Raw genomic sequence first — 26,250 nt, forward strand, 5'->3', positions numbered from 1 at the left:
ACTGTTTGATTTGCTATTTAATTTCTTTGGAGACGCACTCACTGTTTACAAACATGTTGTTTAGTCTCCACTTGTCTTTTTTTTTTCTTTTTCTTTTTCTTTTCTTGTAATTTCTAGCTTCTTTCTGTCATGTTTGGGAAAGATCCTTGATATGATGTAAGTCGTCTTAAATTTACTGAGACATGTTTTGTGTCCTAACATGGGATCTCTTCTGAAGAATTTTCCATCTACACTTGAAGGAATGTGTATTCTACTGTTTTGGGATGGAATTTTTGTATATATCTATTAAGTCCATCTGGTCTAATGTATGTTTAAAACAAGCATTTCTTTATTGATTTTCTTCTGGATGATCTACCCATTGATGTAAATGGGGTCTTCAATTTCCCTACTATCATTTAATTACTGTCAATTCCTCCCTTTATGTCTGTTAATAATTTGCTTTATATATTTAGTTGCTTCTGTGTTTGGGTGCATAGTTATTTATAATTGTTATATCCTATTGTTGGCTTGATCCTTCTTTCATTATGTAATGTCCATTTTGTCTCTTGTTACAATATTTGTTCTAAAGTCTATTTTGTGTTATGTAATATTGCTGTCCTAGCTTTTTTATTTCCATTTTTCACGGTACATCTTTTCCATCCCTTCACTTTTCATCTATATATATCTTTAGGTCTGAAGGTAGTCTCTTATAGGCAGCTATATAGATGGTCTTGCTTTTTTTTAATTCATTCAGTCACCCTATATCTTTTGAATGGGAGCATTTAGGGCATTAACATTTAATTATTGATAGGTTTATATCTATTGCCATTTTGTTAAGTGTTTTCTGGTTGTTTTTGTAGTTCTTTGTTTCTTGCTCTCTTCCCTTTTGATTAGTGACTTTCTTTAGTACTGCTTGGATACCTTTGTCTTTAATTTTTGTGTAGGTATTATCAGTCTTTGGACTGTGTTTACCATGAGGTTCATATGTAACATCCTAAGTGTATAACAATTAATACTAAGCTGATGGTGGCTTGAGTTAGAACACATGTAAAAGAACTACATTTTTATTCCTACTCTCCATGTTTTATGTATATGAGATAGAAAATGTCTATTTTCTCTGTTGTTTTGTGAATCCCTTGATTGATCAATTTACTACCATTAGATGTTTGTATATTTGCTTTTACTAGTGAATGTTTTTCCATTAATAATTTTCTCCTAGTTATTGTCTTTCCCATTTATCACTTTTCATAAAGCTGGTTTAGTGGTGATGAACTTCTTTAACTTTTGTTCATATGGGAAACTCTTTATCTCTCCTTCAATTTGAATAACCTTGCCATATAGAGCATTCTTAGTTGTACTTTTTTTTTTTCCTTTTAGCACTGAGTATATCACGCCACTCTCTTCTGGCTTGCAAAGTTTTTGCTGAAAAATCAATTGCCTGACAGCCTTATGGAGTTTCCCTTGCATGTAATTAGTTGCATTTCTCTTGGTGCTTTTAAGATTTTTCTCATTATATTTACTTATTCTGTGTCTTGGTGTGGACCTATTTGTTTTTTTTTTTTTTTAATTTTTATTTATTTATTTATGATAGTCATACAGAGAGAGAGAGAGAGGCAGAGACACAGGCAGAGGGAGAAGCAGGCTCCATGCACTGGGAGCCTGATGTGGGATTCGATCCCGGGTCTCCAGGATCGCGCCCTGGGCCAAAGGCGGGCGCCAAACCGCTGCGCCACCCAGGGATCCCGGTGTGGACCTATTTGAATTCATCCTGTTACTGGCTCTTTGTGCTTCCTGGACCTGGCTGTCATTTTCATTCTCCAGCTTAGGGAAATTTTCAATTATTTCTTCAGGTAATTTTTCTGTGCCTTTCTCTGTCACTTCTTATTCTGGGATCCCTATAATGTGAATACTAGTACCTTTGATGTTGTCTCAGAGTTTCCCTAACCTAACCTTATTTTTTTGTTTTTTTTAAAAAAAATATTCTTTTTGTTGTCTTGGGTACTTTCCATTACCCTTTCTTCTAGATGCCTGATCCATTCTTTTGCATCTCCTAATCTACTGTTGATAGTGCATTTTTCATTTCAGTTATGTTATTGTTCAGCTTTAACTGGTTCTTTTTTTTTTTAATTATTTTGTTGTTGTTGTTGTTGAAGTTCTCACTGACTTCATCTACTCTTCTTTCAAGTCCAGTGGGCATCTTTATAATAATCATTTTGAACTCTTTGTCAGGTAGATTACTTAACTCTATTTCATTTAGTTGTTTCTTTCTTTCTTTTTTTTTTTTGGAAGCTTTGTCTAATTCTTTTGCTTGAAGCATATTCATTACCTTCTAATTTTGTTTGACTTTCTGGTCTGTTACTATGAACTAGGTGAAACAGCTATTTGTCCCAGTCTTGAAGGATTGGCCTTATATAGGAACATCCTCTTTGTAGACTGCATGTGTCTGGAAGCTTTGGCTATCTGGCTGGAGTCAGGGTAGAATTGGGTAGGGTACCTTACACAGGAGGTTCACTGGCAGCATGGGTACAGGCAGGAGATATTTTGAGTTGTTTTGTGACCAGGATGCCTTGGCAAAATGACTGGGGCTGCAGTGGGTATATGCTGGGGGTGTCATATTGTATGCTATACGGGAGCATCCTTGGTGGGACAGCTATAGCTGGGATAACATTAGTTCGGGGGCTTTGCTGGAGGAGCTATATTATGGGGACTGCTAGAGTTGGTGTGGGATCAGGGCTCGCTGAGGAAGCAAATTGACTAGAGCGCCTGTGTCCTGCTCTCATCTGAGCTATCATTCTGGAGAGGGAATGGAAACAATGGTGCTCCCCAACACCCCCAATCCCAGAGAGAGAGCTGCAGCAGTTCCCCCATTTGATCGATATTCTAGAATTAGTAAGTAGGCTTCCCTAACTTAAAGTCTAAGGGCCCTTCAAACTACTGCTTTTTTGCCACACTGCAGGTCAAACAAATCTCTGCACAGCCCCAGCCCTATCCTTCCTTCTGCAGTTCATAGGATTAGGGTGAGAATTCCATTGCTACCCTGTCTGCATCTCCTCTGCCTTTCTTCATATGGTCTCTTCATCCTTTGGTGTGCAAAAGCAGTTCATTTTGTCCACAGTTCCTCTTCAGGAGGAATTGCTCCATATATAAGTGTAGATTCCATGTTTCTGTGGGAGGAGGCAAGCCCAGAGTCATATTAAACCATCATCTTGAGCCCCTCAGTCCTTCATTTATTCATTTTAAAGTATCAGTCCTCTTAGGTTATGTCTGCTTTTACTAACCCTTACAAGCTCTCAGCCATAAAATTTAGTAGACTAAAGTATAATAGCATTTTGAGGAGTAAAAAATATAGAGTGTTCTATTATGATCATGTAACTAATGCTTTTGTTGATAATTTAGTGCTCTATTAGAGGATATAGTGTTAAAATATTCTACATTTTGTTTAGCATGTTTTTCTGATGTTACAGGCATCCTTTTGGAAGAACCCCTGGTTTTTATCAAGTATATTCTTTTAGAAGACATCTGGAAAGTTAGATGATTGAAAATCACATATTAAATTCTAATTCTAATAACTTTATTATTTGGAATTGTTAACGCAATACATACAAAAAGTATTTTAAGGATATGTCTTAAAAATTAGTGTTAGTTTGTTAAACTCAGCTAAAAATAGGTTTGTGTGATTTTTTTAGAACCCAAGGTTTTGACAACTAAAGATAAGACTGACTCAAAACTTTCTTGTGAGGCTGAAAATCAATATGTAAAGCTTTATGTCATAGACTTCAAGTGTACAGTTGTTTGGCAGAAGTTAAAAAACAATGTGAAGATCAAGCCCTACAAAGGGCTTATTTTGACTTTGTAGCATATGTGCACAAATCTTTAGTTATCCTCTGGAATAGGATATGAATGAGAACAGAAAATGATATCCCATGGATTTTTGGGCGTGGGAATTTTTACAATTTTCCCTTCCTAGGTATTCTGGTTTCTAAAACAATAGAGAACTAGGTATCACTTCAGGATTCCGTGTTTAGGTACAACTGTAACTTATTAAGTGTTCCTGACCAGCAGGTTCCTGAAGACCTCTGTCTCCCACTGCCCACCCCTCATTTATACATATGAATATTTCTTTTTTCAATTTCTTTCTTTCTCTCTCCTCTCCTCCTCCTCTCACTTCTCTCCTTCCCTTTCCCTTCTTTTTGTCATTCCTTTATATGGGTGTATCTTCTATATGGTAACACTTTTAGTAGTATTTAATTTGCATAGCATATTTACTATATAATGAATGACAATTTAGTTATTTGTGATTTGGAGGCATAATGCGAAATATGTGCGCCCAAACTTCTGCTTCTGGAAACTTCCTCTTGAAAATGCCAAAATTCAAAATCCTTCTGATACCCTATTATAATTGTAATGGTTAACAATGCTTATTTGAGGAAATGACATTTAAAATTGGATATAAAGCATGAAAACTAACCCATAAAGGTGTGTGCATGCACATGCACATGCCAGTGTGTGAAAAGAGAAGTTCAAGCAGATGAAACACCACTTGGGCAAAAGGCATTGTGAGAGAGAATTATGTACTAGGAACTGAAAGAAGACAAATATATTCAGAAAAGAAGCTAAGCTTTTTGACATATGGTGAATTAGCTGAATTGGAAAGAGATGAGGACCAAGATTTGGGGGCATTTTCTCATCCTGCAACAGCCATATAAATGGTCAGGAAAAAACCCCAGGCCCAAACAAGATGGGGAACATGGATGAGAACCTGTATGAGGTAGAGACCCCTCCAAAAATGCCAGGCCCTCAAAGGAAAAACCAGCAAAAATTCACCTCACAAGGGGAGAAAGCAAGAGTATTCATTATGGCTTTGGCTATGTATAGAGGTAAAACACCTAGTCTCTCTTTATACTTCATAACAACCTTTTGTCAGCCCCTCATGTAGATGCAGGGTTCAAATTCATATCACCTGCAGAATGAAAGACTCAGGGAGATAAATTATTTTTAAGTGGTTGTGGGGTAGTGGCATCTTCATATGCCAGGAATCATATAAATATTTTTTGAAAGAACACACCTTTAACATAAGATGAGCTATTTGGGGTATGTGTGTATGTGTTGTGTGTTAGAGAAGGGAAGGGACAAAGGGGTGGGTATTCTTGTCAACTCATGTGGCAGTTAGTAGAAAATGTATCTACAGTTGTCTATAACTGTGTTTTCTGTTCTTGTACTGTGTGCACTGGCATCAGGTATAATGGGAGGTGGGACAGCAGAATGGAGGCAGGGGGCCCGGGAAAGCAGTAGTGTACTTAGTAGTGTACTTCCAGCTCGTCTTTACATTGCCCCAGAGCGTAATTTGTAGTCACCATATAAATAGGTAGAAAAGAGGTAACAGTGGCTTTACATGATGTAAAGCAGGAAGGCTAGTTTAAGTGAACAAGTGAAGAAGTGACCGAAAAGCAGAGGCCTGCTGAGGAAGCTAAAAGTTGTTCCTAAGTTCTTTGGTCTTTTTTGTCACCCCCTTTTGTATAGTTTTGAAAGTCAGTGACAACATCAGAAAGAAATACTGCTGCTTTCTCTGAAACTGAGTGTAGCTGGGACAATCTTTAATGTTTTGGAACTTGTATGTTCATAAACCTAGCTGGATATGGCACTGGACTGTCCCTGCAAATGCACATGTACTAATCCCCAGCAACACTGAATAGACTGAATTCTCCAGGGTCCTTCTCCTTTTCTAGTCTCCCATCCCCTCTCCAATAACAACAGCCACAACAACAAAATAACCAGTTTTACCTTTAGTATAGGAAAAAAGAAATGTCTTGGAAAAAATGGCTGGTGTTTAAATAGAGGGGAAATCAGAGAAAGTTCCGCTTCGTCATGGACAGAGCTAACCTTGGCTTTGGGAAGCAGTGGCCATACTTCATTTTTTAAAATGGAATCTTTGAAGTGGCTTCTAGTAAAATTGGTGGTGGATGTGGTGTGGATATCATTTGCTTTAATTTAGGGCTTGAGAAACAGTTTACAGCGCTCTAAACTGGAAGTTAATATTAAGTCAAGGAGACATATAATAAGTGGAAACTTGGCCACAATGGTAGGAAACAAATGAGAGTTATAAATGGAACATCCCCCCTCAGTCTGGAAAGCACATACTAATCGTGTAGTAGAGATCTTTCTTGGGCTCCCAGGTTTTGTATGTTTTTATTATATGGCTTATTCAACTGTACATAATTGTATGGAAGTCAAGAATTCATAATTATCAGATATTTAATGTAGAGAAATAATTTTGAGACTATAGCTTTAAGTGTAGGATATTTATAACCACTCAAAACTGAAAGAGCAAGAAAAGGAGGTGACAAAACATACATCTTAGTAATGGAAGAAATGTACATGAAACAATATACTTATTTAATTTTTTATGTAAGAAATTGAGTTTCACCCTTCTCATGTTCCCAAGTTACCTGAGTAAAACACTAGTGAACAAATCATTTCATCTGTTTAATATCAGACAATTGCATAACTTATTTTTTTACTCAAATGATTTGTCTTCATAACCAGGTAAAAATGGAGTAAAACAAATATCCAGTACCACAAATCACAGTACATGTTGATTGATAGGATGGAGACAAAACAAAATAGGCAATATTTAGCTTTCTCCTCAAGAAAGCTACTTTGTGACTTTTTTCTTTCTTAAATTTAACAGACTTTTAGTTTTTGTGCCTTTCTTAATAACGTTTTCCATATGTTTAGTAATCTCTTTTAGAAAAACCAAATTATTTTCCTAATGTTTTATATCAAAGCATTCATTTTTATATTGCCTCTTACTAAACCATACTTAAATGCTACCAAACAGCAAATGTTTTTATGTAATTTATTTTTGAGGTTCACAAGGAGGATTTTTCAAAATTCCATTCACTAGTCAGAGTTGTCTCCATTCTCAGTTCTTCATCTGTAGAATGCATACAATGATGTCTCCCTCCTTAAATTATGCAAAAGTGAGATGAGATATAGAGTTCCTAGAATGATTGCCTTGGTAACACTGCATTTAGTACTATTATTACAGTTATTACAATTAAAACTACTAATGACAGTAATAATAACTTATTACTCAATTTATTTGTGAGTAGACCCAGGAGATATAAAGAGTTTACATGCATTAGATGTTGTTCGTTATTTTTAACATCAATAAAGATCTAAATAGAAATCAATGAGCATGAAAGAAAACAAAAAGGTGAAAATTGGATGCCCTTACAGAAGTTTTACCAAACATATCAATATAATCAATATTTATCAGACACTTGTAGATGTTAGATTCAGATGTTAAAGTCTGAGCAGTACTGCTGTAAAGAAGATTGTTTTAGTCTAACTTTGTATTTTCAAAACTTTATGACTGTAATTTTTTTTCTACACAATTAACTTTCTCCAGCATGGTATTATGTTGGAAAATCCTCTTACTGTAAAGTGGGATAATGTGTAAATTATTAAAAAAAAAAAGTGAGAGAGAAAAGAGGACAAGAAGTTCAGCAGAAATTTAGTATTGTCCAGATTTCAGGTGTGTACAACTGGGGCTCCTGAACCATAAAAGTCTTTGTGAAAAAAATGACAAAGTACCTTTCTGGTTTTTTTCAAGTGTTTGGATTACTTGCTTATATCAGTGATGAAAAACAATCGAATATTTGAATAACGTTGCTTTCTTTGATTTATCTCCAATATCCTTTTATTAAATAAACTTCTCTCTGGTTTTAGCAATAAGTGATCAGCTTTTTGTTTTCAGAGATAACAATTTTTACTGATTTCAACAAATGCACAGGTTTTTAAAAGAGGTAGAAAAGCTTCTTAGCTAGGTGGCATTTTAAACTGGCATTCAATTAATTAGCATATAAAAATACATGAAATTCTATTGTCATATGCTAAAAATTAAAATTTTTAATCTTTATATAATGGATTATGCTTAGATCATAAGGTTGAAGCTTACTCAAAAGGAGAGCATGTCCAAAAATGCTATGCCTCTCCCATAGCAATGCATCCATACTGATTAAATAGGAAAATGTTATAAAAATTATGAGGGTTTTTTTTTCCAACATAGAAAAGGTTCTATGAGAACCTGAATGCTGAATTCATCAGAATATTTTGTTTTCTCTTTAATTGTGGTTTAATTATGCAAAAACAAAAACAAAAACAAAAACCTTGTTTTCCCAACTATAATCAGAACCTTTATTTTATAGTTGATTGACCCTCTGGGATAAAGGGATATATATATGCGGAAGACTGTTTACACCTTGTGATCTCTATTCCCACCAGTCAGAACTTTCAGGATCCAGGAAAATCCCTAATACATATTAAACAAACCATCTTTTTTGGAGTAGGTTGGAGATGCAGTCCTGGAGATCAAATGTGAACAGAAAAGTAGAATCAAGAACCATGTAGCTCAGAGTGGAGAGTGGACCTGCTTGATGTCTTTTCACTTCCTGTGAGCCTGAATGTTGGGCTGTTTGCTTCATTTTCTTGAAATTACCTAGTATTCTCCCAGTGGGTACGTTTTTTGTTTGTTTGTTTGTTTGTTTGTTTGTTTTTTAAGATTTGCAAGGAACATTTTCCTAAGACCCTGAGTTTTCCATTATCTATAAAATATGATAATAAGAACCTTTCGTATTTTTCTAGATTCCAATTTCCTTATATGCAAGATATCACCCTGGAAGATAAATCAAAGAACATGTTCATATCTCTTTCATGACATTTTTTATCAATTCATAACAGATATAATCAAAGTATCTTCTTTGTTTCTTAGAAATTTTAATTTTATTAGCATGACCATATTATTCCAAAGATTAGATTAATAAATGTTTCTTTGTCTTTACCTCTCAGTGTACCAACTAAGACAGAAATCCTAGCCCGAAGCTCTTATATCATTTTCTTTGCATATAATCAAGTTTTGAATCAGGAGGGTAGACTCACCTTGGTAATTTTTTTTTTTTTTTTACTGGTTTTTAAAAAATAACCATTTTAAATTTAAAATGAATCCTTGTTGTTATCACCCTCAGGAAAAAGATAACATTTACTCATACAATTATTTCCTTCCCACTTTAGTCTTTCTTCTCTTTAGTACTTAACTTTGGCTTTTATATTATTGGTGGCTGTTTGGGCCAGGATATGATATGATTCTTCCCTTGGCATAAGAGATGGAAATTTCAAAACTCACTATCTTTTCAAGCACCTCTCTTATTTATTCTGTAAATGTCTCATCTTATTGTTTTAATCTTGTGTTCAAGATCTTGTTTTCAACCAAGAACTCATCACATCTCTCTCAACACATATGGTTTTAATTTGGCAATCTTGTTGTTTTGCCCTCTTTGTATAAAAACACATTCAGATTTTCATTTTCTATTTTTTTCCAAGTTTTTTTCCCCAAACTTTTTTTGTCTCTTGGAAGTTCATATTTACCAGGAAACTTTATATACACAAATAATCTTGCCACTCAATACAATGTGGGAACACTCATTTTCTTTTAGAATATTGATTTGAAATTGATCAGTTTAGTATTAATACAAAGTATTATTCTCTTGACTAGTTTTTTGGCTTACTGTAATGTAACCAGTTGATGGTTATATGCCTAGCACTAAAAACAAAAACAAGCACACAGAAAATTGGAACCACTGATAACCCTAATAGCCAAAGTAAAAAAATCCCTCAGCTTTATTAGTTGAACAATTTTCTTATATGTTGCCAGATATTTCTAGTTCTGGGCTTGAACTAGGTGGTAGTAATAATATATGTTACTAATGTAGCTGTTAGATCACATTGGCTGATTTTTATAAAACTACTTCGTAACTGTAGCATACCAAACTTGCTTATAGTGCTCTTCGTAAAAGTTAGATTCAAGAATAGTTAGTATAGAAAGAGAAACTTAATAAATGCATATCAAGGGATGCCTGGATAGCTCAGTGGTTGAGCCCCTGCCTTTGGCTCAGGTTGTGATCCTGGGGTCCTGGGTTTGAGTCCTGATCAGGCTTACCACAGAGAGTCTGCTTTTCCCTCTGCCTATGTCTCTGCCTCTCTTTCTGTGTCTTTCATAGTATATAAATAAAATCTTTAAAAAAAAGTGCATGTCAAATGTGGAATCCCAAACTGGAAGATATACAAAGTCTTTTTCCCCTTTATAAATTTCTTTAATAGAGAGCAGAACATAAAATAGAAATTATGCCTATCAATTGAGACCATTAAGAATTATAATTTATTTATGCTCTTTTAACCAAAAATTTGTCTTCCTTCCATGGGACAGTTTCTCTGCTATTAGGTATGATAGATAAAAAGAAACAGATGAAATACTATCACTTTACTTAATAATATTTTCATTTCTCAAAATATTAAAATCATGTCAAATTGCTTAAGTAATGTTATTTTCACCTAGGTTACAAATTTAAATTCTGTGGACTTAAATTTTTAAAAATCGGTGTCAATTATAAAAACTAAAAATCAGGTTATGGATGTACATTTCTAAAGACTTATCAAGTAAAATATTTTGTAATAATTGTCTTTTGTGGTTTTATTGAGATATAATTGAAATCACTGTGAGTTTCAGGTTTACAGCATAATGATAACACATTTATTGTGAAATTATTACCATGATAGGCTTAGTTAGCATCCATCATCTCATGTAGATACAATAAAAAGAAAAAGCAAATAAGGATACAAAACTTTTCCTTGTTAAAAGAACTCAGGATTTGCTCTAACACTTCTATGTATCATACAGCAATGGCAACTATAATCATCATGTTGTACATTTCAAATGTTTATCTTATAACTGGAAATTGGTACCATTGGTACATTTTGACCACTTTATTCCAATTCCTCATCCCTCTACTATGGCTTCTGGTAACAATAAATAGGATCTTTTTTTCTTAGTTTGGTGGGATGTTTTGTTTTGTTCTTTGGAGTCCACATATAAATCATACAGTGTTTGTCTTTGACTTACTTCATTTAACATTGTGCTCTCAAGGTCCATCCATGTTGGCACAACTGGCAGGATTTCCTCATTTTTTATGACGGAGTATTGGATATTTAATACCACAACTACTTCCATTTACCTGTCAGTGGACACTTACATTGTTTTCATGTCTTGACTATTATAAGCCACAGTGAACAAGGGATGCACATAAGTTTTCAAGATATTGTTGTAGGTTTCTTTTGGATATATTCCTAAGAGCGAAATTTCTGGGCAATACAGTATATTTTTGAGGATTATAATATTGTTTTCCATAGTAGCTGTACTTGTTTACAATCCCACCAACAGTACATAAAGGTTTCCATTCTGGGACGCTTGGGTGGCTCAGTGGTTGAGTGTCTTCATTTGGTTTAGGGCGTGATCCTGGAGTCTCGGGATCAAGTCCCACATCTGTCTTCCTGCATGGAGCCTACTTCTCCCTCTGCCTTTCTCTGCCTCTTTCATGAATAAATAAATAAATACATCTTAAAAAAAAAAAAAGTTTTCCATTCCTTCTTGTTCTTGCCAGCATTTGTTATCTCTTGTCTTTTAATAATGGGCATTGTACAAGTGTGAGGTAATAACTCATTGTCATCCTTCCTTCATTTCTTTAGGATAGATTAGTTTAGAAATATTGGCTGACACTATCTTTTTTTTTTTTTAACATTGTATTTATTCATGAGAGACACAGGCAGAGGGAGAAGCAGCCTCCATGCAGGGAGTCCACTGTGGGACTTGATCTCAGAATCCTGGGATCACAATCTGAGCTAAAGGAAGATGGTCAACCACTGAGCCACCCTGGTGCCCCCTCTAAAAAATATATATATATTTGAGAGAGAGAACACAAGTGAGAGAGGCAGAGGGAGAAGGAGAGAGAATACAAAGATGACTCCATCCTGAGCACAGAACTTGACATTGGGCTCAAACTCATGACCATGAAATCACTACCTGAGCCCAAACCAAGAGTGAGATGCTTACCCAGGCACCACCCAGGCACCCTGGCATTTTTTAATTTAAGTATTTGAGCATATTATTTCATCCTCTCTGGCCTGAAAATTTCTATTGAGAAATCCACTTCTATTGAGAAGTCTTATGTGTGTTCCCTTGCATATACTTCTCTATTTTTTCTTGATAATTTTAATACTCTTTTTTGTCTTTGACTTGTTCTTTTTTATATAGTTGACACAAAATGTTACATTAGATATAAGATCCTACTATAACACCATTGACTATATTCCCTATGCTGTACCTTTTGTCCCTGTGACTTATTCATTCCATTGCTGTGACTCTGTATCTCCCATTCCCATTCACTAATTTTGCCCATCCTCCTACTCCCCTCCCCTCTGGGAACCATCAGCTTATTCTTTGAGTCTGTTTCTGTGTTAGCTTTTTAAAATTTTCTGCATATAAATGAAATATTGTATTTGATCTTCTTTGACCTATTACATTTAACATAATTCCTTCTAGGGGCATCCATGTTGTTGCAAATGGCAAGATGTTATCAATTTTTATGGCTGAATAATATTCCATTGTGTATATAATTACTTCCTTTTTACCTCTTCATCTGTTGGCACTTTGCTTCCATATCTTACTATTATAGATAAAAATGCAGTGATCATTAGAGTGCATATATAGCTGGTAAATACCCAGTGGAATTACTGGATTATATAGTATTTCTATTTTCATCTTTTTGAGGAAACTCCATACTGTTTTCCACAGTGGTTGCACCAGTTTACATCCTCAACAACATTTCACAAGTGTTGCTTTCTCTTCACATCCTCACCAACACTTATTTTTTGTCTTTTTTTATTCTAGCCATTCTGACTAATGTGAAGTCATAGCTCATTGTGATTTTGATTTGTTCTTACCTGATGATTAGTAATATTGAGCATCTTTTCTTTCATGTGACTGCTGGCTAGGTTTATGTCTTCTTTGGAAAAAATCTCTATCCAGGGATCCCTGGGTGGCGCAGCGGTTTGGCGCCTGCCTTTGGCCCAGGGCACGATCCTGGAGACACGGGATCGAGTCCCACGTCGGGCTCCCGGTGCATGGAGCCTGTTTCTCCCTCTGCCTATGTCTCTGCCTCTCTCTCTCTCTGTGACTATCATAAATAAATGAAAAATTAAAAAAATATATTTTAAAAAAAAAAAAAGAAAGAAAAATGTGACAAGCCCAGTATCAGAGAAATTACTCCCTATGTTGTCTTGAGGATTTTTTATGTTTTCAGGTCTCACATTGAGGTCTTTAATCAATTTTGAGTTTATCTTTGTGTATGATATGTGAAAGTGGTCCAGTTTTTTTTTTGTTGTTTTTTTTGCATGAGGATATCTAGTTTTCTCAGGACCACTTATTGAGGAGACTGTCCTTTCCCATTGTACATTCTTGCCTCCTTTGTTATATATTAATTGATCATATAAGAGTTGCTTTATTTCAAGGCTCTCTATTCAGTTTCCCTGATCTGTAGGTCTATTTTTGTGCCAGTATCATACTGTTTTGATTTCTATAGCTTTGTAGTATATCTTGAAATATGAGTTCGTGATGCCTCCAGTTTTTTTGTTCTTTCTCAAGTTTGTTTTGGATATTTGGGGTTTTGTGTGGTTCCATACAAATTTTAGTATTACTCTAGTTCTGTGAAAAATGCTGTCGGTATTTTGATCGGGATTGCACTGAATCTGTAAATTGCATTGGGTAGTGTGGACATTTAACAATATTAATTCTTCTAATCCATGAACATGGAAAATCTCCACATTTGTGCAATCTTTAATTTCTTTTATCAAAATTTTATAGTTTTTAGAGTATAGATCTTTTACCTCCTTTGTCAAGTTTATTCCTAGTTTTTTAAATTTTTTTGGTGGTTTGTATTAGAATTGTCTTCTTAATTTCTCTTTCTACTATTTCATTATTAATGTATAGAAAAAGAAAAACTTTGCATATTAGTTTTGTATGCAACTACTGAATTCATTTATTCTTATAGTTTTTTGGTGGAGTATTTAGGATTTTCTATGTATAGTATCATGTCATCAACAAATAGTAACAGTTGAACTTACTTGACAACTTGAATGCCTTTTTCCCTTGTCTGATTGCTATGTCTAGAACTTCCAGGACCATGTTGAGAAAAGTATAGAGTGGGTATCCATGTTTTGTTACTGATCTTGAGGAAAAGCTCTCATTTTTTAACCACTGAGTATAATGTTAGCTGTGTTTTTTTCATGTAGGCCTTTATTATGTTAAGGTATGTGTCCTCTAAACCCCATTTGTTAAGAGGTTATATCGTGACCTGATGTTAAATTTTGTCAAATGCTTTTTCTGTATATATTGAGATGATCATCTCATTGATATTCTTCCTTTTGTTAATATCTGTCACCTCGATTGATCTGCAAATATCAGACCATCCTTGCAACCCTGGAATAAATTTCACTTGACTTTAGTGAATAGTACTTTTAATATATTGTTGAGTTGGATTTGATAATATTTTGTTGAGGATTTTGCATCTGTTTTCATCAGTAATATTAGCCAGTAGTTTTTTATTTTGTAGTCTTCATCTGTTTTTGGTATCAGGGTAATTATGGCTTTACAGAATATATTTGGAAGATATCTTCCTCTTTTATTTTTTAAAAATATTGGAGGAGAACAAGTATTAACTGTTCTTTAAATGTTTGATAAAAATTCACCTTTGAATTTATCTGGTTCTGGACTTTGCTTGTTTGGAGGTTTTTGATTATTGATTCAGTTTTGTTGTACTAACTGGTCTGTTCAGAATTTTTATTAAGTTTTGGAAGACTGCATGTTTCTAAAAATCTATCCATTTCTCTTAGGTTATCCAATGTGTTGACATATGTGTTGACATATGATTTTTAATAGTATGGTTTTATAATCCTCTGTATTTCTGTGGTATCAGTTTTCCTTTTTTATTTCTGATTTTATTCATTTGGATTCTATCTTTTTTCTTGATTGGTCTGGCTAAAGATTTATCAGTACAGTTTCTCTTTTCAAAGAACTAGTTCTTGGTTTTATCAATGTTTTCTATTGTGGTTTTTTTTTTTTTTTTTTAGTCTTTGTTTATTCTGTGATCTCTATTATTTCCTTCCTTGTACTAACCTTAGGCTTTTTTTGTTTTTCTAATTCCTTTAGTCATAAATTTAAATTGCTTATTTGTAATTTTTCTTGTTTCTTCAGATAGGCCTGTATTGCTATAAACTTTCTTCTTAAAACTGCTTTTGCTGCATTCCAAAGATTTTGGACCACTGTCTTTTCATTTGTCTCCATGTATTTTATTTTTCATTTTCTCCTTAATTTATTCATTTATTCATTGGATGTTTAGTACCATGTTGTTTAGCTTCCATGTGTTAGTGTTTTTTCCAGTTTTTTTTTTCCCTTGTGATAGATTTCTAGTTTCATACCATTGTGGTTCATATGATGCATGTGGATCATATAATGCATATGATCTAAATCTTAGACTTGTTCTATGGCTTAACATGTGATCTAAATTGGAGAATGTTCCATGTGTATTTGAAAGAATGTGTATTCTGCTGCTTTTGTATGGAATGTTCTCTATTTTTCTGTTAAGTCCATCTCTGCTAATGTGCCATTTAAAGACACTGTTTCTTTATTTTTTTTTGAATGATCTATCCATTGATATAAGTAGGGTGTTAAAGTCCCCTACTATTATTGGATTATCATCAACTTCTCCCTTTATGTCTATTAATATTTGCTTTATGTATTTAGGTGCTCTGTTGTTGGGTGCATAGATATTTACATTGTTGTAACCATTTTGGATTGATCCCTTCTGTCTCTCTTTGCAGTTTTTATTTTAAAGCCTGTTTTGTGCATTTGAAGTATTGCTATATTGGTGTTTTCCCCCTTTCCATTTGTATGGAATATCTTTTTTTATCCCTTGACTTTCAGTCTGTTAGTGTCTTTAGGTCTGAAGTGACTCTTGTAGGAAGCAAATAGATCTTATTTTTTTTTAAATCCATCCTTCACCCTGTCTTTTAATTGGACCATTTACACTATTTACATTTAGAGTAATTATTGATGGTATGTACTTATTGCCATTTTGTTAATTGTTTTCTGGTGGTTTTTGTAGTTCTTTTCTATTCTACTCTTGACCTCCTTCCTTGTTATTGATTACTTTCTGTAGTGTTATTCCTGGCTTTCTCCTTATTTTTTGTGTATCTACTATAGGTTTTAGGTTTGTGATTATCATGAGGTTCATATATTGCAGACTAAGTATATAGCAATTGATAGCAGTTCATATTGTTGATGGTCACTTAGTTTCAAGCATATTCTAAAAGAACTTTTTTTTGCTACCTGCCCATGTTTTATGTATATGCATATTTTACATCTGTTTTTCATAATTTTCTACTAATTATGTTATTTTCTCTTCCAGTTAAAGAAGTCCCTTTAGCATTCCTGGAAGGCTGGTTTAGTAGTGATAAATTCCTTTAACTTTTGTTTGTCTGGGAACTATATCTCCGTTCAATTCTGAATGATAACCTTGCCAGTTAGATATTGTTGGTTGTAGTTTTTTCTCCTTTCAGCCCTTTGAATATATCATGCCACTCTCTCTTGCCTGCAAAGTTTCTATTAAAAAGTCAGCTGACGGACGCCAAGTCCCACATTGGGCTCCTTGCTGGGAGCCTGCTTCTCCCTCTGCCTGTATCTCTGCCTCTTGTGAGTAAATAAAATCTTAAAAAAAAAAAAAAAGTCAGCTGATAACCTTATGGAATTTCCTTTGTACTTTGTTTCTCTTTTGTTGCTTTTAAAATTCTTTGTCTTTAATCTTTGACATTTTAATCATTATGTGTTGTCCTATGGACCTCCTTGGATTAATCTTGTTTGGAACTCTCTGTACTACTTGAACATGGTTGTCTATTTCCTTCCCCAGGGTGGGGAAGTTTTCAGCTATTTTTTTCAAATAAATTTTCTACCCCTTTCTTCCTCTTATCTCCTTCTGAGACTCCTATAATGTTTCTGTGATTGATATTGATAGAGATCAACCCTTAAGCTGTCCTCATTTTTTAAAATTATCTTCCAGCTCAACTGATCTGTCTCCTATATCTACTCATCTGGTGATTTCCTTGTTTTTCAATTGTTAGGTGGTTCTTTTCTGTATTTTATGTTGATTCTGTATTTTCTTTTTGTTGAAGTTCTCAGTGAGTTCTTCCACTTTCCTCTCCATTCTGCTGAGCCTCTTTATGTTCATTATTTTTAAATCTTTATCAGACATATTGCCTCTCTCCATTTTACTTTGTTCCTTTTTTCTCAGGTTTTGTCCTGTTCTTTCATCTGGGAATATTTTTCTGTTTTGCTTATGTTTCTGTGAATTACAACAGGTACTTAACCAAAACTTGAAGGAATGGCCTTATATATGGTCATCCCCAGTGTAGACAGTTTGTCTGGTTGACACTGGCTGGCTAGAATTGTACCTAGTTCCAAGGCACTCTGTGTTTGGGCTACCACTGTGAGATGATCACAGCTTAATTGGGCATGGCTTGTGGGGCAGTCACCAGACTCTCTATGCAAATGGAACTCTGGTTGGGTAGCTAAAGCTGAAGTGGGTGCAAGCTAGTGTATCTGTGTGCTCTCTTCAGCAAGTGTATCTTGGCAGGACTGTTCAAGCTAAAGTAGGTCAGGCTGGGATATCCTAGAGTTCTCAGACAGGGATGACCTAGTGAGGGCCTAAAATCAAGGTGGGCACAAGCTAAGGGTTCTCAGGGTACCTTGGTTGTGTGAGGAGACATGAACCTACAGGTCTTGGAGCACTGTGCACCAGAAGTACCTTAGCAACCTATGTGGAGCCAAAGTACTATGGGCTTGGAGTTTGCTAGTGTGCTTTATGCCAATATTTTCTTGGTGGCATTGATGGAGCTATAGTGAGTGCTAGACATCATGTGCCATGCTTGGGCCAACTCGGTCTGGTGTGGACTAGGGGCTCAGGGCTCACTGATGCAGTAGGCTAGCTTGGGTGCCAGGACTCTGTCCATATCTACTACGTCATTGTGGAGAGGGATCTTACACCATGGTTGCTCACTAGCCCCTTAAATTCAGAGAGTGTTTCAGGAGCTCCTTGCCATTTGGAAGGATTCTAGTGCTAGCCCCATTATATTATAATTTCTCTTTTAAACCGTGGGTTTTTCTTTCTACTTTTCCTGTGCCCCAGTGTGTCTAGGCCTGGTATGGGCTAGAGGCCCAGGACTCACTGAGGTCACTGGTAAGCTTTGGCACCTGGAACCTTGCTCCCTCCTGTGCTATTAAGCTATGGAGGGAACATGAACCATGGATCTCACCAACCCATCAGACCCAGAGAGAGGTCTAGTAGTTCCTCTGCTATTTAGCAGGGTTCTACTGGCTACCAGTAGGCTCTACTTGGCTGATCCCTTTATATTATAGTAGCTTTTTTCAACTGATTTTTTTTCTGTGTCCTAGATCAGAGAAATCTGCTCAATTTCTCTCAACCATCCCTCCCCATCATAGTTTGCAGTTTTGTGGAATACCGTTCTATTCACTAGCATGCGTCCATCTTTCTTGCTCTATGGGGTCTTTATCTTTTGCTGTGTAGAAGTTATTCAGTCAGCACTCCCTTCTTCAGGAGGCATTACATTATACATTTAGATTTGCTGTGTCCATGGAGGAGGTGAGTTCATTGTCATATCTTACCGTCTTAGACTGGGATTCCCCTCTGTTTGACTTTTTTAAGAGATTTTTTTAAAAAGATTTATTTATTTATTTATTTATTTATTTATTCATTCATTCATTCATTCATTCATTCATGATAGACATAGAGAGAGAGAGGCAGAGACAAAGAGAAGGGAGAAGCAGGCTCCATGCCGGGAGCCCGACGTGGGACTCAATCCCAGGACTCCAGGATTGCACCCTGGGCCAAAGGCAGACACTAAACCGCTGAGCCACCCAGGCATCCCCTCTCTTTGACTTTTATTTATTTTATTAATAATAAATTTATTTTTTATTAGTGTTCAATTTGCCAACATACAGAATAACACCCAGTGCTCATCCCGTCAAGTGCCCCCGTCAGTGCCCGTCACCCATTCACCCCCACCCCCCCACACTCCTCCCCTTCCACCACCTCTAGTTCATTTCCCAGAGTTAGGAATCTTTACGTTCTGTCTCCCTTTCTGATATTTCCTACCAACTTCGTATACCTTCCCTTCTATTCCCTTTCACTATTATTTATATCCCCCAAACGAATGAGAACATATGTTTGTCCTTCTCCGATTGACTTATTTCACTCAGCATAATACCCTCCAGTTCCATCCACGTTGAAGTAAATGGTGGGTATTTGTCATTTCTAATGGCTGAGTAATATCCCATTGTATACATAAACCACATCTTCTTTATCCATTCATCTTTCGATGGACACCGAGGCTCCTTCCACAGTTTGGCTATTGTGGCCATTGCTGCTATAAACAATGGGGTGCAGGTGTCCCAGCGTTTCATTGCATCTGTATCTTTGGGGTAAATCCCCAACAGTGCAATTGCTGGGTTGTAGGGCAGGTCTATTTTTTAACTCTTTGAGGAACCTCCACGCAGTTTTCCAGAGTGGCTGCACCAGTTCACATTCCCACCAACAGTGTAAGAGGGTTCCCTTTTCTCCACATCCTCTCCAACATTTGTGGTTTCCTGCCTTGTTAATTTTCCCCATTCTCACTGGTGTGAGGTGGTATCTCATTGTGGTTTTGATTTGTATTTCCCTGATGGCAAACAATGCAGAGCATTTTCTCATGTGCATGTTGGCCATGTCTACGTCCTCCTCTGTGAGATTTCTTTTCATGTCTTTTGCCCATTTCATGACTGGATTATTTGTTTCTTTGGTGTTGAGTTTAATAAGTTCTTTATAGATCTTGGAAACTAGCCCTTTATCTGATAGGTCATTTGCAAATATCTTCTCCCATTCAGTAGGTTGTCTTTTAGTTTTGTTGACTGTATCCTTTGCTGTGCAAAAGCTTCTTATCTTGATGAAGTCCCAATAGTTCATTTTTGCTTTTGTTTCTTTTGCCTTTGTGGATGTATCTTGCAAGAAGTTACTGTGGCCGAGTTCAAAAAGGGTGTTGCCTTGTGGTCTCCTCTAGGATTTTGATGGAATCTTGTCTCACATTTAGATCTCTCATCCATTTTGAGTTTATCTTTGTGTATGGTGATAGAGAGTGGTCTAGTTTCCTTCTTCTGCATGTGGATGTCCAATTTTCCCAGCACCACTTATTAAAGAGACTGTCTTTCTTCCAGTGGATAATCTTTCCTCCTTTATTGAATATTAGTTGACCATAAAGTTGAGGGTCCACTTCTGGATTCTCTATTCTGTTCCATTGATCTATGTGTCTGTCTTTGTGCCAGTACCACACTGTCTTGACGACCAAAGCTTTGTAGTACAACCTGAAATCTGGCATTGTGATGCCCCCAGATATGGTTTTCTTTTTTAAAATTCCCCTGGCTCTTCGGGGTCTTTTCTGATTCCACACAAATCTTAAAATAATTTGTTCCAACTCTCTGAAGAAAGTCCATGGTATTTTGATAGGAATTGCATTAAACGTGTAAATTGCCCTGGGTAACATTGACACAATATTAATTCTGCCAATCCATGAGCATGGAATATTTTTCCATCTATTTGTGTCTTCCTCAATTTCTTTCAGAAGTGTTCTATAGTTTTTAGGGTATAGATCCTTTACCTCTTTGGTTAGGTTTATTCCTAGGTATCTTATGCTTTTGGTGCAATTGTAAATGGGATTGACTCCTTAATTTCTCTTTCTTCAGTCTCATTGTTAGTGTATAGAAATGCACTGAATTCTGGGCATTGATTTTTGTATCCTGCCATGCCACCAAATTGCTGTATGAGTTCTAGCAATCTTGGGGTGGAGGCTTTTGGGTTTTCTATGTAGAGTATCATGTCATCAGCGAAGAGGGAGAGTTTGACTTCTTCTTTGCCAATTTGAATGCCTTTAATGTATTTTTGTTGTCTGATTGCTGAGGCGAGGACTTCCATTACTATGTTGAAGAGCAGTGGTGAGAGTGGACATCCCTGTCTTGTTCCTGATCTTAGGGGAAAGGCTCCCAGTGCTTCCCCATTGAGAATTATATTTCCTGTGGGCTTTTTGTAGATGGCTTTTAAGATGTTGAGGAAAGTTCCCTCTATCCCTACACTCTGAAGAGTTTTGATCAGGAATGGATGTTGTATTTTGTCAAATGCTTTCTCTGCATCTAATGAGAGGATCATATGGTTCTCGGTTTTTCTCTTGCTGATATGATGAATCACATTGATTGTTTTACGAGTGTTGAACCAGCCTTGTGTCCCGGGGATAAATCCTACTTCGTCATGGTGAATAATTTTCTTAATGTACTGTTGGATCCTATTGGCTAGTATCTTGTTGAGAATTTTTGCATCCATGTTCATCAGGGATATTGGTCTGTAATTCTCCTTTTTGGTGGGGTCTTTGTCTGGTTTCGGAATTAAGGTGATGCTGGCCTCATAGAACGAATTTGGAAGTACTCCATCTCTTCCTATCTTTCCAAACAGCTTTAGTAGAATAGGTATGGTTTCTTCTTTAAAGGTTTGATAGAATTCCCCTGGGAAGCCATCTGGCCCTGGACTCTTGTGTCTTGGGAGGTTTTTGATGACTGCTTCAATTTCCTCCCTGGTTATTGGCCTGTTCAGGTTTTCTATTTCTTCCTGCTCCAGTTTTGGTAGTTTGTGGCTTTCCAGGAATGCATCCATTTCTTCTAGATTTCCTAATTTATTGGCGTACAGCTGTTCATAATATGTTTTTAAAATCGTTTGTATTTTCTTGGTGTTGGTAGTGATGTCCCCTTTCTCATTCATGATTTTATTAATTTGAGTCTTCTCTCTCTTCTTTTTAATAAGGTTGGCTAATGGTTTATCTATCTTATTAATTCTTTCAAAGAACCAACTCCTGGTTCTGTTGATCTGTTCCACAGTTCTTTTGGTCTCGATATCATTGAGTTCTGCTCGAATTTTAATTAACTCTCTTCTTCTGCTGGGCCTGGGGTTCTTCCACCTCATTAACCCTCCTCGTTAGGACTTCTAGCTTGGATTGCATCTCATTCAATTGATTTTTTATTTCTGTCTGATTAGATCTAAATTCTGCAGTCATGAAGTCTCTTGAGTCCTTTATGCTTTTTTCTAGAGCCACCAGTATCTGTATAATAGTGCTTCTGAATTGGCTTTCTGACATTGAATTGTAATCCAGATTTTTGTAACTCTGTGGGAGAGAGGGCTGTTTCTGATTCTTTCTTTTGAGGTGAGGTTTTCCTTCTAGTCATTTTGCTCAGTGCAGAGTGGCCAAAAACAAGTTGTATTGGGAAAAGGAGAAAAAGAGAGGAGAGAAAGAAGGAAAGAAAAAGGGAAGAAAAAAAAGAAGAAAAAGAAAGAAAGGAAAAAGAAGGGTGGGGGAAGCAAACAAATCAAAAAGCAAAAAAAAAAAAAAATGGGGGAGTATCTTCTGTTTCTGTATACTTTAAGTCCCTTGAGTTCCCCTGGAACTTGTCCGTCTAAGTTGGTCTTCTGGGGGAGGGGCCTGTTGTGCTGATTTTCAGGTGTTAGCACTTGGGGGAGCTGCTCTGCCCCCTGCCTGGTGCAGGGCTCAGTGGGGGTTATTTACGCTGTGGTGCCCCAGGAGGAACAACCACAGCGGTGGCGGCCAGCTCTGGAGCCCTGGAGTCAGCTCCCGCAGTAACTCCAGGGCTCTCCGTCTGCAGGGCCTGGAGGCTCCGGGGAGGGGCCGCTGATCTGCTCAGCTCGGGCAGGAGCGTCCTTGCTGTCCTGGGCCCTCCCGGCCTCTGCCTATCCCGGGGGTAGGCCAGATCCTGGGCTGTGTCCCAGCGCCCTGTGCTCCGGGGCCTGCGCTGTTGGATTCACGCTCCCGCTCCGCAGCCCCCTCTGCGGAGCCCCTGCCCAAGCCCCTCCGAGCTGCTCTGGGTCCCGCCGTGCACGCTGCAGCCCTTAGGGAGCTCGGCGCACTCTCCCTGGGTGCAGGTGCCTGTTAGTGTCCCAGAGAGCCTGAAGGCATTCCCGCCCTCCTGGGGTCCTGCTCTAACTCCCTGCGAGCCCCTTTCCACCCGGGAAGGTTGGTGCAGCTCCTGCTTCTCCGGGATGGGGCTCTCCTGTCCTGGGGACACTCGCCCCGGCCTCAGCCCGGCTCCTCGCGGGTCCCCTCTCCCTTGGAGGCCTTTTGTTTCTTTATTTCTTTTTCCTCGTCTTCCTACCTTGATAGAAGCTCGAACTCTTCTCACTGTTCCATTCCAACTGGTCTCTCTTTAAGTCTCAGGCCGAATTCGTAGATTTTCAGGATGATTTGAAGGCTATCTAGGTAATTTGGTGGGGACAGGTGACTTGGGGACCCTACTCTTCTGCCATCTTCCACTCTCCTCCTCTTTGACTTTTAGTAACTTATGTCTACGTGTAACATTATTTGAACTCAAAGTATTTGGGTCTCATGAGCTTCTTTGATGTGGATGTCTACTTTTCTTCCCATGTTTGGGAAGTTTTCAACCCATATTGGTTTTTTATTTTATTTATTTGACACAGAGAGTACACAAGCAGGATTGCAGCAGGGAGAGGGAAGAGAAGACGTCCTGCTGAGCAGGGAGCTTAATGCAAGGCTCTACCCTAGGACCCTGAGATCATGACCTGGGCTGAAGGCAGACGTGTAAAGTGCAGAGCCACCCAGGTGCCCCTCAACCAATATTTTATTGGTTCAATTTAAAAATTTATTCAATTTTTTTAAAATTTATTTTTGATGGTCACATACACACACACACACACACACACAGAGAGAGAGAGAGAGAGAGAGAGAGAGAGAGAGAGAGAGGCAGAGACACAGGCAGAGGGAGAAGCAGGCTCCATGCACTGGGAGCCTGACATGGGACTTGATCCGGGGTCTCCAGGATCCTGCCCTGAGCCAAAGGCAGGCGCCAAACCGCTGCGCCACCCAGGGATCCCCAACCAATATTATTTTAAAGATATTTTTGTCCTTTTGTCTTTCTCACCTCCTTCTGGAATTCCCATGAGAATATGGTTCTTTTTTTTTTTTTTTTTTCATTGTATCTCATAAGTTTTTTGGCTTTCTTCACACTTTGATTTTGTTTCTCTGGATAATTTCAAACATCTTATCATACAAGTTGTAGATTAGTTCATCTGCATGGTTGAGTCTGATTTTGTAATGTTCTTTGGAATTCACTTATTTTTTAGCTTGTTTGGTTTCGTAGTTTCCATTTAACTTCTCATTTTGTTCATGCATCATTTTCCTAATTTTGTTTTGTTGTCTTCTGTTCTTATAATTCACTAAACTCCTTCAGGAGGACTATTCTGAATTATCAGATGGTTCATAGATTTCCATTTCTTTACAGTTATTGAAGCTTTATTAATTTCCTTTCCAGTGTCCTATTTATTTGATTTTTCTTAATCCTTGAGTCTGTATGTTATTATCTGCACATTTGAGTAAGCAGGCTTCTCTTTCAAACTTTGCAGATTTGCTTTGTAGGAGATAGTCCTTCACCAGTCAGTTCAGTTTGAGTTTCTGTACATGTCCACTGGTAATATCCTTGGGCAGGTGGGACCTACCATTAGGATCTATTTTGAAAAAAGCAACTATTTGAGGTAAGGATTGTGGGGATGCCACAGTTTGGGAACAGCTGGAAACTACTTCTGGCTTGGTTCCACATACAAATGAGTTTGTAGAATGGGCTCTAGCTATGGTTGCCAGGATTCTCTGCTCAGGCTTACTAAATAGTTGTGATTGACTACCATATTTATCAGGAGCTGGGGATATGGATTAGCTTCTCTGCCCCGACAGGGCTCTTTGTGGTCTTAGAGGACCCATGTTCCATGTTCCCTGACCCAGTAGGGCCACTGGCTTTACATTGTTGGTGATGAGCTCTGTCTGCTGTCAACTCAAGCATTGGTCTGTTACACAATATTCAAGTATTCTTATCAGCCTTTCTGCTCAGATGGGGTGAGGATCCATGCTCTATAGTGGGTAGCGCTATGACAGTTCTACTGCCTGGAGAGAACAGGTAGGGCAAAGTCAGGAGCTACACCCAGCAATGGGCGATGCTATGAATTAATTCCCTGTCTGGATGGAACAAGGGAACCAACCCTTCATGCTTGGTAGCGGTTTTGCTCTGAGAGTGATTGGCAGCATATATATCTATAGATATATAGAGATATGTAATTTGAACAGTAAAGTGCTCTAAGTAGTGAGAAGAATGTATGCAAGAGTAAGTTTGGTTACTGTTTGACCTTGGAGAGTTTCCTGTATGAGCAGAGGGAATTTCAGGTAAGTGTCACAGGAACCAAAGGGTGACAATGTATGCACCAAACATGAAAAAGCTATTTATTTTGTTATTCTTTTACTGGCAATGGACAACTATTTGATGTTTGCAAATTAGGACAAATTGATTAATGCCTTGTTACAGGAAGTTCACTCAAAATTTGATGTGGAAGATGAGCGGTTTTGATTTTGGGTGATGCAGAGATAAAAAGGCAAAATTAGGAATACCTGGGTGGTTCAGCAGTTGAGCATCTGCCTTTGGCTCAGGGCATGATCCCAGGATCGAGTCCCACATTGGGCTCCTTGCAGGGTGTCTGATTCTCCCTCTGCTTGTGTCTCTGCCTCTCTCTCTCTCTCTCTCTCTCTCTGAGTCTCTCATGAATAAATAAAATCTTAAAAAAAAAAAGGCAAAATTACAAAGACCAGAGACACAGACACTAGGGTAAAGCATATTACAATAGTCCCTTTCTGGTGATAAATGATTACAGGAAAAACATAATGAAGGACACATATGAAAAATGTTATTTCAAAGCAGACTCCGTGGGACTAGGAAGTGCTCATTTATTTATTTATATTTGAGTATGTATAGATGAGGGTGGTTTAGGGAATCATTTAATGACTCCCAAGACTGTGGGTTTAGAAAACAGGTGATTAGGATATTTTATCTTTTCAAGATATGGTGAACTTTATATGAAGAAATGCTGCAATTTGTTAATGATAGCAATCCACATTTCATGAATCTATGTTTGACATGACCATAGCAAAATAATTCCTCTGGGCTGCCTCAATCCATAAGGCAAATAGATTTCTGAAAGGCCTGTCTGCCAAATAATTTAACAGTGCAGTCAAAACTAAATTCTACATTTATTATCTTACTGTTTAAAGCAGTTTTAAAGGGGCATATTAGTTTTTTTAGCTTTATTGAGATATGATTTAAATACATCACTATGAGTTTCAGATGTAAAGCATAAAGGTTTGGCTGCATATTTTGTGAACTGATATAAG

The 26,250-nt window shown here is 37.1% G+C and overlaps 1 protein-coding gene across 8 annotated transcripts in view; it reads left to right on the top strand.

Moving 5' to 3' along the window:
* Positions 1 to 26,250, top strand: part of HMGCLL1 (3-hydroxymethyl-3-methylglutaryl-CoA lyase like 1) — a 200,719-nt gene that overhangs the window by 96,258 nt on the left and 78,211 nt on the right. The window contains exon 8 of one of the 8 annotated variants that reach the window (XM_041732427.1): positions 8,331 to 10,865. The exons of the other annotated variants lie outside the window; for them this stretch is intronic. Within the exon in view, the coding sequence (XP_041588361.1) occupies positions 8,331 to 8,438 (108 nt within the window). The 3' untranslated portion in view covers positions 8,439 to 10,865. Of the gene's footprint in view, positions 1 to 8,330; positions 10,866 to 26,250 lie in introns of those variants that run through there. 8 annotated transcript variants of the gene reach the window in all.

Source organism: Vulpes lagopus, chromosome 1, assembly GCF_018345385.1.
Source record: "Vulpes lagopus strain Blue_001 chromosome 1, ASM1834538v1, whole genome shotgun sequence".
Lineage (NCBI taxonomy): Eukaryota > Metazoa > Chordata > Mammalia > Carnivora > Canidae > Vulpes > Vulpes lagopus.